The 11,616-nt window shown below is 39.9% G+C and overlaps 1 protein-coding gene across 1 annotated transcript; it reads right to left on the bottom strand.

Annotated features, from left to right (window-relative positions):
• Positions 1–1,045: 1,045 nt before the first annotated feature.
• On the bottom strand, positions 1,046–10,887 carry LOC121990927 (actin cytoskeleton-regulatory complex protein PAN1-like). Its single transcript, XM_042544974.1, has 4 exons — positions 10,565–10,887; positions 10,025–10,131; positions 9,592–9,837; positions 1,046–1,389 (listed from the first exon to the last, which is right to left on the bottom strand). Exons 1-4 carry the CDS (start codon positions 10,885–10,887, stop codon positions 1,046–1,048), a joined length of 1,020 nt encoding a protein of 339 aa, XP_042400908.1.
• Positions 10,888–11,616: the final 729 nt, after the last annotated feature.

The following is an 11,616-nucleotide window of genomic DNA, read 5'->3' as shown; positions in this document are numbered from 1 at the left end:
CATGAACAAAAACTCTGGAAGCAATATGCTGAGCCTTCAATGAACAATCTCAGCCCAAATGCCTTGGCAGTTTGCAATAATAGCAAACTAACTATCCCAAGGAGCAAACTGAGGTGATGTGGTCTCTGGACCCACATCTAGTGTAGTGAATGTCACTGGCGGGCTATTTCCAATTCTACTTAGCAAACCGGAAATGTCCTGATGAAGATCGCTCTGACTTCTGAGGGCGACAAGATGCCCCAGAAGTTCCCTGATCTAGCCGACTGTAACCACTCTGCTACTGTCCAGTAGCTTGTGGCATCTGAATTTGTCTCGATGTCTGATCTGTCTACTTCCTCTTCTTGTCCAGATACGCTCTCTGGTGAGCTGACTCAATCATAAGGGCTCTGTCCAATGCCTCTATGTAAGACAAATTCCCAAAACTGACAATCTTAACTTGCAGATGTCCATCCAGTCCCTGGACAAACTGAAGCATACGAGACCTATCCTCAGCAACTAATTCTGGACAAAATCTAGCCAACCGATTGAATTCAGCATTATACTCTGTCACTGTGTGGTTGTTCTATCGAAGACTCAGAAAATCCCGACGGCATGCCATTTGATATGACCATGGAAAGTACCGGCTCTCAAAAGCCTCTCAAAACCTTGCCCAAGTGATGTTCTGCTCGCCTATGATAGAACACTGCGTATCTCACCAAATCTCGGCTTCATCCTGTAAATGGAAAGTAGTCAGCTCTGTTTTCTCCCACTCGGAGCAAGACATAGAGAAAAAGGTCTGCTCCATAGTCTCTATCCAGGACTGGGCCATGCTCGGATCTATCTCTCTGCGGAATAGTGTGAATCAACTTTTCATCGACTCTGCCAAAGCTGGGATCTGAGCTCGTGCCGCAACTTTTTTAGTAAGGTGAGTAGGGACTGTTGCGGGAACTGCCAAAACTATTAGAGCTGGTATTATAAGTGGTACCGCTAGATAAGCTGAGGGAGGTATCCCAGGTGCTGTTGCATAAACTGGGGCAGGTGCTGCTGGTGGCACTACAGGGTCAATTTAGGTGGGCGCGGCTGGAGGTACGGTAGGTGTAACAGGTGCAACTAGTGCATGTGTCGGGTTTGCAGCAGCAAGTACTACTGGAGGAGGTGCCAGATACGCCATAGGCACGGCTGGAGGAGGTGTCGGATATGCCGCAGGTGCCACTGTTGGTGGCACTGTGAATACTATAGGAGTCGGTATGGCGGGTACGGTCGGAGTAGGTACCTCTGAAACCATTGGAGTCTGAGAGCCCGACGCGCCGGTAGTACCATGTGGAGTCTGTCCCTGACCGACAGGCTCGACCCCAGCCGACATCACTGGCGACTCCGTTGCCAAGGATTCCAATTGTTGGGATTTTTGAGCTGCAAAAATCGCTTTTTGCGTTGCGAAAACCTCAAAATCTCATGCCACCGGATCCGTGTAAAGATTAAAAGAACAAAATTTCATCTACATGTTTTTCTATCCTAGATCTACATTAAATCTACATGGTTATGAGATTACCCTTGTAGCGAAGCCATTCGCGAATCGCGCTCGTCGAAAAGTTGACGGATCTCGAGTGTGTTCAAGTGGACACATCTCTATACGTATCCACATGAACAATAGAGATGGAGAAAACACTTAGAGTGTGCTAGCACTCTAAAGGTGTTCGGCCATGGAGGAGGAGAGGGAGAGAAGAAGAAGCAAGGAGGAATAACAATGATCGATTATGAAAACGAGAGTAAAAATTGGCTTAAGTATTTTCATCTAATGAAAACACTTAATGCTCATTAACACCATTAATGAGCCTCATTAATGAGCCTTAATGAGTATTTAATATTCTTTATTAAATGGCCATTTTGAAACTCATTCGAAATTTGAATCTAAAATTCAAATTGAATTCCATTTATCATTGAATTCAAAATTCAATGAATATCATCATTAAGCCTCACTTGAGTCTAACTCAAGTCTAGCCTCACTTGAGTCTAACTCAAGTCTAACTCAATCGAGTTTTACTCAATTAATCTAATTTGGATTATACTTAATCCAATTTGGTTCATCACATGAACCTAATCCTCTAGGTACATCAAATGAACCTAATCTCCATCTAATTGTCCTTTGTGTGTGACCCTATAGGTTCTTGTAACGTTGGCAATGCTCCTAAACCCATTTAGAAGCATAAGTAATGAGCGGTATCTAGCAACACATCATTACTACCCAAGTTACAAGAATGTTGAGATCCAACATCACCTTGTGACTACTAATTGTGACCCTTCACAATATATGACAAGTGTCCTTCTATCCTTAACATCTAAATTGATCAATTTGAGGCATAGATGGTGTCATCCTCTAATCAATCTAAATCTTAAACTCCAAGTAGACTCACTATAATCAAATGAGCTCAATATCTCATATTGACGCATTTGGGCATGGTCATGCACTTAGTGGTCTCACTCTATCAAGAATAATGATGTCACTCCCGTTATATAGGATGGATAGATCCCATCTACATCACTCACATCCCTCCGTATAATTTGTTACATACCCAGTAATCGCCTTTATAGTCCACCCAGTTACGAGTGACGTTTGACGAAGCCAAAGTATGCAACTCCTTACGTAGGGAACCATGGTGACTTCAGGTCCAAGGACTAATAGTCATACTAATAGCCACATGAGAAAGTATATGACACTCATATAACGATCCATGATATTTTCTCATGGCGGGTCATTCAGTATACATTCTCCAATGCATACCCATGTGTCAACTTGATATCTCTATATCCATGACTTGTGAGATCAAGTCATCGAGGTGACCTACATGCTAGTCTCGTTGCATTAACATTGTCCCTGAATGTTAATACTTGACTAGGAATGATTAAGAGTAGTGTTCCCTATATCATTTCACTATCAATTCAACCAATCGATTGATATAGGTAAGAACGTTCTACTCAAGGACGCTATTATACTTAGTTATTTGGCACCAATACAAGTAAGTATAATTACCAAAACAAATATCTTTATATATAGGAATATGATACAATGAGTCCATACAATAATTATCCTATGATTGGCTCTAGGGTTCTAACTAACACCAATGTCCTCTAGCATTGAAGTCATGCACCACGACTCGAAGCGGGAACACGTGAAGATCTCGTCATATCTGTTAAATTATGTCCCAGATATTATTACAAGTATCAAAATTAAAAAAAAATTAATATTTTACCTATTTACCGTCTGGAGATAGTTCATCGTTGTCCAGCCCCCATTTATGACATCAGAACTCCGAAACGAGAAAATCAACAAAAATCTATAAAAATTCGAAAATTACCCAGATTAACTCGCAAAAACTTAGGCTCTGATACCAAATAAATTAGTATTAGATTGGCTCGAAAATCCATAACACAAAAAAAAACAAGCATAGTAAAGCTTCTCCGATACCAAACAAATTGGTATAAAATTAACTCAAAAATCTAGAACTTGAAAAAATAGGCATCGTAAACCTTCTCTGATACCAAATAAATTGGTATTAGATTAACTCAAAAATCCAGAACACGAAAAAAATAAGCATCGTAAACCTGCTCTGATACTAAATAAATTATCACGCCCCGGGAGAGTCCTTACCGAGGAAATTTCGGTAGCAGCTCCCTTGTACCGATGACAATTTAAAACATAACTACAAGCCTCAGGGCCACACAAACCTCATCCAACACGACCGGAATAATAACAATAAAAATAGCTAACAATCCACGCAGTTTATATTAACTCAGGCTCTAGCTGACACAACCACACAGTTTATCTAAATAAAACCTACTCCACTAATACAATGGAAAACATAAACCCACAATAAAAATCTAATGCAGCGGAAAACATGGGCAGTAGACCAAAACTCGATAAACATCCACGAGTACAGTTATACATCACAAGTATATAAGATGTAACAAGTAAACCAAAAAGACCAAAATACGTGAACCCATCACGACAAGTGATGGGGGACTAGCAACTGGAACCTCTAGACAGCTTCAACCTAAAATGGTAATAATCAAGAGGGGAATGAATGCAAAACATATAATAAATATACATGTTGAAGAAATCAAGCAATGACATACCGATGCAGATATAACATAATTATTACTACTCATTAAAATCCACTATGCGTATCAAATGACAATATCTAAAAGATAAGTCAAGGTACCCGCCTCCAATATAGTGCGTGCCAAAGGTAATCCCACTTAAGGTAACTCATCACAAATCAGAGTCCTATAACAATACATGTAATTTATCTACTCCCATATATATCAAATAGATAATCCAAATTCTTATTTACCAGAAATCCTAATTCATTCATTAAACCTCAGTTAGCTACATAACTCGGATCTAATCCGTAGCTTAGATTAGATCCACAATTGAACCCTAATTATCACACCCATCAAATATGTTCCTCCATTCACCTATCTAAATTAACCAAACTACCACATATTAACACGTTCTAAAACTAATTCCAAATCTTTCCTAACCTTAATTCGAGGTGTAATCTATAGCAAAGATAAATTTCTTTACCCTTGCCTCAACACAAGCAGCCTATGTTGGTCCACCGCCAGGTAAAGCAACTGTTGAAGAAATGCTTGCCGAAAGATATCACTACCAAAGATTTATGGTCGTGTATACCCAGGAACCACTGCCAAGGCATCCACAATTTCCCATAATAAGATCAAAACTCAAATCAAAATGTAAACCAGTGGACTTACCCAATCGGTTGTTCCCTCTCCGACGACTAGGCCTAACGGTTGTTGAGATCAACAAGGAACAGGTTGTCGGCAGTAGATCGATACCAAAGAACTAAAGAAGAAAGCAACTGTCTGGAAAGTTGCTCACGATCAACTCAAACCAACTAGGACTAGGACGTGGCTGCGATGAGTGGTCCTGAATCGATGGTGGCAAATCATGGTCGCCGTGGAGCTGGTCGCGGCCTGCCCTGGCGAAGATCAGTGCAGCAACCCCCTTTCCGGCTTCGAATACGGAGGCTAGGGCATGCAGCTGGAGGCTAGGGCACGTGGCTAAACGAAGGGTCAGCTGTGTCACCGATCTGGTCTCCTATGAAGGGGAAGGTCTCCATCAGTTGGCGGCAGGCACGGGCGACCAGCGATGGGTCATGAGATCGTTAGAGACTGGGATCAGGGAGATCGGCAAGGGCTCGTCTAGGGATTGTCTCTTCTGTGTAGAGGACGACCCCGAGAGAAGAAGACAAGAAATCGGCTGGCAGTGTTTTGGCACAATGTCGGTGTAGGGGAGATGGGAGAGAAGGGGAAAGAGAGAAAATCGGCATCGGCTGCAAGAAGATTCGGCAGAGGCTAGGCGAAGAAGGAGAGAAATGGCTTGACTTTCCTTTGGTCATTTTGTACGCGTGAAAGGTGAAACGTCGAGGCGGCACCGTCGAGTGGAGGAGCCGTAGTGGAGAAGAAGAGAAGAGGGGAGAAGAAGGGACGGCGATCGGGAGGATTAGGGCATGGATTCGGCGATGAAGAGAAGAAAAAGAAAAGGGAACAAGGAAAAGAAAAATAAAATTTTCCCTCATTAAAATGGGTAGCTTAAACAAGCTTCCCCGAGGCCCAATAATTGATCCCCCTTAAACTCGTCATACGAGCTCCAAAAAATTCCCAGCAAATTTCTAAAAATTTCAGAAAATTCCCTTAAGATTATATTTAGGTGTCATATTTTACGCAAATTTTGGTAGATATATTTAAAAGAGACCTAATTATGGTTAACCTACACATGAATCACATATAATCATGGCACACATCAACATATATGCTTAAATAAATGTGACAGTTATGACCCAATCAACTACAATCTTCTCAAGCCAATGAGAAGAACGAATGGTCAACCTAGGTCAAAGCAGCTTCTCCAAGTGCTTCCTTGGTCATCGTGTGTTGTTGTCCTTCTCTCTTTTTTACCATCGTCTAGTACACTAGTTCTTTTCTAATTTATACATTACAAAATCTAAAGAAACCTCGAGTTACATTAGAGGGTAGTCTAAATTTACAATAAGACTGAAAAAGGAGAGGCATGACACACTGCCCATATTATGAATTACAACACACACATCCAATCATATCAAGGTTATGGGCCATAGCTATATACCATGTCATATTAAACACATGTTCTTCTATATCACATATAAAACAGAACTAAATTGATGTATATACATTCCAAAGTAACTCTGATACCACTATAGGGATCTGATACATAAAACAACACATAACGCGGTAGAAAAAGGATCCCAACAGAGATCCTTGTGAATAATATATTACATTTTCCTATTGTATCAGATAGAATAGTTACCTTTGTTGCGTGAACTGATACTCCCGACAATAACTTTAATTTGGATGCAGATCTCAGCATGATCAGTACATCCACAGCTCTATGGTATCCACATGAACACGTTCTCTATCTGCCTCACAAATTCACAACTTGGAGAAGAAACAACCTTTGTTGTGTCAACAGCTACACAAGGTTACTTTTAGCCAAGAGAAGAGGAAGAAGAACAAAAACTAAAAGGATCATCATCACACAAAAGGTTGTACCTATATAGGTGACTTTACAAAAGGGTTACTTTACCAAAAAGGTTACTTTACATAAAGGTTACTTTACCAAAAATGTTACTTCACCTAAAGGTTACTTTACAAAAAAGGTTACCTTACGAATATCTTTTTTACTCATACAATGAATAAAAAAAGTTGTTGTCTCTTGATCTTCCTTTTGATTAATGATGTATTAATCTCTATTAATATTTATTAATATTAATAGGTTGGATTTAGTATATTAGATTAACTATTAACCCAATAAGCTATTAACCCAATAAACCAATGAGTTTAACCCATTACTCAATGAGTCTAATCTGAATTCATTCGAATCTAACTCAATGTCTATAATTTGGATTAAGCATAACCCTATAACCCATCTCTAAATCAACATGTTCTTTGTGTGTGACCCAATAGGGTCTCGTAATGTTAGCAATGTATCTAAAATCATTTTAGATACATAAGCAATAAGTGTCATCTAGTAATGCATCATTGCTACCCAGGTGACGAGAATGTCGAGATTTGACCTATCCTTTCCGTGTCTATTATCTTGTATAACTCAATCTTTCTATCCTTGAGTTCTAGATTGATCAATGAGGCATAGACCATGTCATCCTCTTATCAATCTTTGTATTCTTGATCTCTAAGTAGACACATTCAATCAAACAAGCTCAATATTGCATATTGACTCATATGAGTATGGTCATGCATTCTTGTGTCCTACTAATCATGGGGCCCTCAGATATCACTTCCATTATATGGAAGGGATACATCTCATCTACATCACTCACATCCCTCCACATAACTTATTGCATACCCAGTTATTGACTTATAGTCCCCTTTGTAACAGGTGACATTTGTCGATACCAAAGTACACAACTCCTTATTTAGGGAACCATAGTGATTTCAAGTCTAAGGACTATTCATACCAATAGTCACATGAAAATATTTATGACGCTCATATAATGATCCATGAAACATTCTCATTGGGGGGGCATTCAGTACATATTCTCTTATATATACTTATGTGTCAACCTGATATCTCATATCCATAACTTGTGAGATTAAGTAATACGTTGACCTACAGTTAAGAGTTGCGTTCTATATATCCACAGCATTCCACTATCAATTCAACCAATTGATATATTGTAGACTAGAACCTACTATCTTAGGACATTATTATACTTATTCATTCGGCACGAAACTGAAGTAAATATAAAAACCAACTTTGCCTTTTAATAAGTGAAATATGATACAAAAGTGCCCTTGTCAATCATCTCATAACTGATACTAGGACTATTACTAACTCCAAATTCCATGGAATTATGGAAGAGGCTAATTAGCTAACTCATCTGCTATTTGATTTTTTTGAACGAGGAATTTTCTATATAATTATTTCTTGAAATTCAACCTTTAGCTTATCGAATGCCTCCACATATAACTTGAGTCGTTCATTGTTGATCTCATAATTTTTGGATAATTATTAAGCTACCAATTGAGAATCTAAATAAATTAAGACCTGAACAACTCCTACGTGTCACACAGCTTGCAACCCAGCTATTAATGCCTCATACTTTGTCTCAATATAGGTAGCCTGATAATTTAATCGAACAATTTGATCTTTCCTGGGTGATATAACAAGAATACCTATCCCACTACCCTGCTGGGTAGAGGATCCATCCACATATATCTTCCAATATTCCATAATTTCAGGACTTACACTTCTGTTATGAAATCAGCTAGGGTCTGATCTTTGATGGTTACTCAAAGTTGATATTGTATATCATACTCATTGAGTTCAGTCATCCATTTAATCAATCTCCCGGACACCTTAGGGTTGACAAGCACTCTACCTAAAGTGATATTAGTTGATACAATGATTGAATGTGATAAAAAATAAGGACATAACCTTCAAGCAGCTAAAAGCAATCCATACGCCAATTTCTCAAGTACGGTGTAATGACACTCTGCTCCTTTTAATAAATAGCTCAAAAAGTATAGAGGTTATTATTATTTTCCCTCCTGCCTCACCAACACTGAACCAATAATATGCTCATTAGCTGATAAATAAACCACAAAGCTTCACCTACAATTGGTTTAGTTAAAATGGATAGAGTGGCTAGATAATTCTTCAAAACCTTGAAAGTCTTGTTGCAATTATTATCCCATTGAAACTTGGTCGCTCGGGGAAGTATCATGAAGAAGGGTAGACTTCGATCAGTCAATCAGGAGATGAAGTGGGATAGAACGGTGATATAGTCGATCAGTATTTGTTTCTTCTTCAGGTTGCGCGGGGACCATGTTTTATAGAGCCTGTATTTTGCTAGGATTGGCTTTGATTTCTCTCTCAATGACTATATATCCCAGAAATCTCCCACTTCTAGCTCCAAATAAATATTTACAAGGGTTGAGCTTGATCTGGTATTGTCATATAGTTTTGCAGGTTTCTTCTATATCGACGCACAGGTCTATGGCTCAAAAGGATTTGATAAGGATATCATCTACATAGACCTCTATGTTCTGCCCAATTTATTTATGAAAAATCATATTTATAAGCCTTTGATAGGTAGCCCCTGCATTCTTTAGTTCAAATGATATAACATTATAATAATAAGTACCCTTGATAGACATCCAGCATATAGATGAATTCACAGCCAGAAGTAGAATCTACTACTTGATCAATATGAGGCAGGGAATAATAATCTTTCGGGCAAGCTTTGTTAAGATCGTTGAAGTCGATACAAACTCACCACTTGTTTTTGAGTTTGGAAATAAGAACAACATTGGCCAACTATCTTAGGAATTATAATTCACGAATGTAGCCTGCTTCCAATAGTTTATCCACCTCTTCTTTGATAATTTTATTCTAGTCAGCCCTAAAATCTCACTTTCTTTGATTGACTCGGCGAGCCTTAGAATAAAAATGGAGTATATGCTCCTTGACTATTATAGACACTCCCGTTCCTTCTTTGGGTGTCTAAATGAACATGTCATTGTTGCGTGTCAGACATTCCACCAACTTGGTCTTAAGCTCAGGAGCAAAGTTGGTCGCTATCTGAGTGGTGACTTCTGGACGACCAGCTTGAATTTGTATTTCTTCCTTTTCTTCATATACCAGGATGGACGGCTTCTCTTGGATGGTATTGACTTCCATCCTTTGAATCTTTCGAGCACCATTGACCTTTGTCTTGATTATCTCCACATAGCATTTACGAGCCACTAATTGGTCACCTTTGACTTCTCCCACATTGTCATCTATAGAGAGTTTTATCTTCTAGCAAAAGGTAGAGATGACTTCCCAAAATTCATTGGGGGTTGACCGACCCAGAATAACATTGTAGCCTGAGGGTGCATATATATCTATGAATACTGATCGACATGTTCTCATTAGGAGTTCCTCTCCCAAAGATATGGCCAGTTTTATTTGACCGAGCGGTTGAACCTTGTTGCCTGTGAACCCATACAAGGGAGTCATCATGGGCTGCAATTCGCATGGGTCTATTTGTAGTTAGTCGAATGCTTGCTTGAAGATAATATTTACTGAGATACCTATATCAATAAAAGTGCGAGCAATGTTATAATTAGCTATAACAGTCTTTATTATTAAAGTATCATCGTGGAGTACCTCCACCCCTCTAAATCTTTAGGCATAAAACTAATCATAGGTCCTTGTGCCTTCTCATGGCTACAACCAACCTCATGGATTTGCAACTTGTGGGCATGCAATTTTCTCACCCGATTAGAATCTCCATCAGTTGATCCTCTAGAAATTATGCCAATATTGCCCCGAGGGGCATTGCTACGATTCTCCTCTTACTGAGCCAAAGGCTATTCTGGCTGAACTCGAGTGGGTACTTGAGATCACTTGGCTTGGGGTTGAAGTGTTCCCTGTTGCGGCTCAATCGCCTAGTACTCAATCCTGAGCAGGCTATTATGTTGCTGGCATTGTTAGCGATCAGGAGTTGGTGAACGCTGGTGATACCTGGGATTATTATTTTGCCTCTTTAGAGTGTAACACTCCTCAGTGTTATGGGTGGATGCCCGATGGTATGTGCACCACCTTTGTGGAGCTTCTCGAGCTTCCCCATGTTGTACAGCCTGAGGTTGTGGTTCTTGATGACAGATTTGAGGACCCGCCAGAGGTCCTCTTGGTGGTGGAGGAGGTTGCATTGGGCAATCAATTGTTGGGATAGGAGTGGGCGTAATGACTTTTTTCTTCCGAGACAATTGTGCTTCTTCGACATTAATGAATTCAGTTGCCTGGTTAATCAACATGTCAAAATTCGTTGGAGGTTTCCTGACCATATCTGTGAGTCCTTGAGAAAAGACACTCACCAAAATCTTCGTAGTGACTGTGGGGACATGCATAGCCACCTGATTGAACCTCTTAATATATGCTTAGAGTATCTCTTTGGGCCCTAGTTTTAGAGAAAAGAGGCTCCAAGGTATTTTGTGGTAACGTTGGTTACTAGAGAAGTGGTGAGGAAATACATTACGGACCTTGAAATGGCGAATGGAGTTGTCCGATAGCAGTTTAAACCATCACTGAGCTGCCCCGCCAAACGTGGTGAGAAACATTCGGCATTTCACACCGTCCGAAAATTGTTGAAGAAGAGCGGCGTTCTCAAATTTGAGAAGATAATCCTCTGGGTCAATTGTTCCCAAATACTCTCCTATGTTCAGATTGTGATAGTGTTTTGGCAATAGATCATCCAGTACCAGTTGAGAGAACGGGGTAATAATTCGCTCAGGAGAGCTATCACTCACTAGCTACTACTTTTCCTTTACGTCTGTCTCGAACAGGTGCTTCTACAGAAGACTCCTATAGTATCCTCCTTGGCCTAATTGCTCAAGCAGTGTGCAAAAAAGTGCTCGGGGCACCGAATTGGTGAAAGAGGTGCAAGAAGCAAACGAACAGGGTCTTCCTCTTACACTCCTCTTTCCCGCTAATGTGCTATTGTCGATGCAGCCGGATTAGGTGGCGGAAGTGTGCCACCAGTAGCTGCTTGTCACTGCTACAATGCTTTTTGCACT

Source organism: Zingiber officinale, chromosome 6B (genome assembly GCF_018446385.1).
Source record: "Zingiber officinale cultivar Zhangliang chromosome 6B, Zo_v1.1, whole genome shotgun sequence".
In the NCBI taxonomy this organism is placed as follows: Eukaryota; Viridiplantae; Streptophyta; class Magnoliopsida; order Zingiberales; family Zingiberaceae; genus Zingiber; species Zingiber officinale.
Note: the sequence above shows the minus strand (reverse complement) of the source record. Positions and strands in the feature narration are given on the sequence as shown.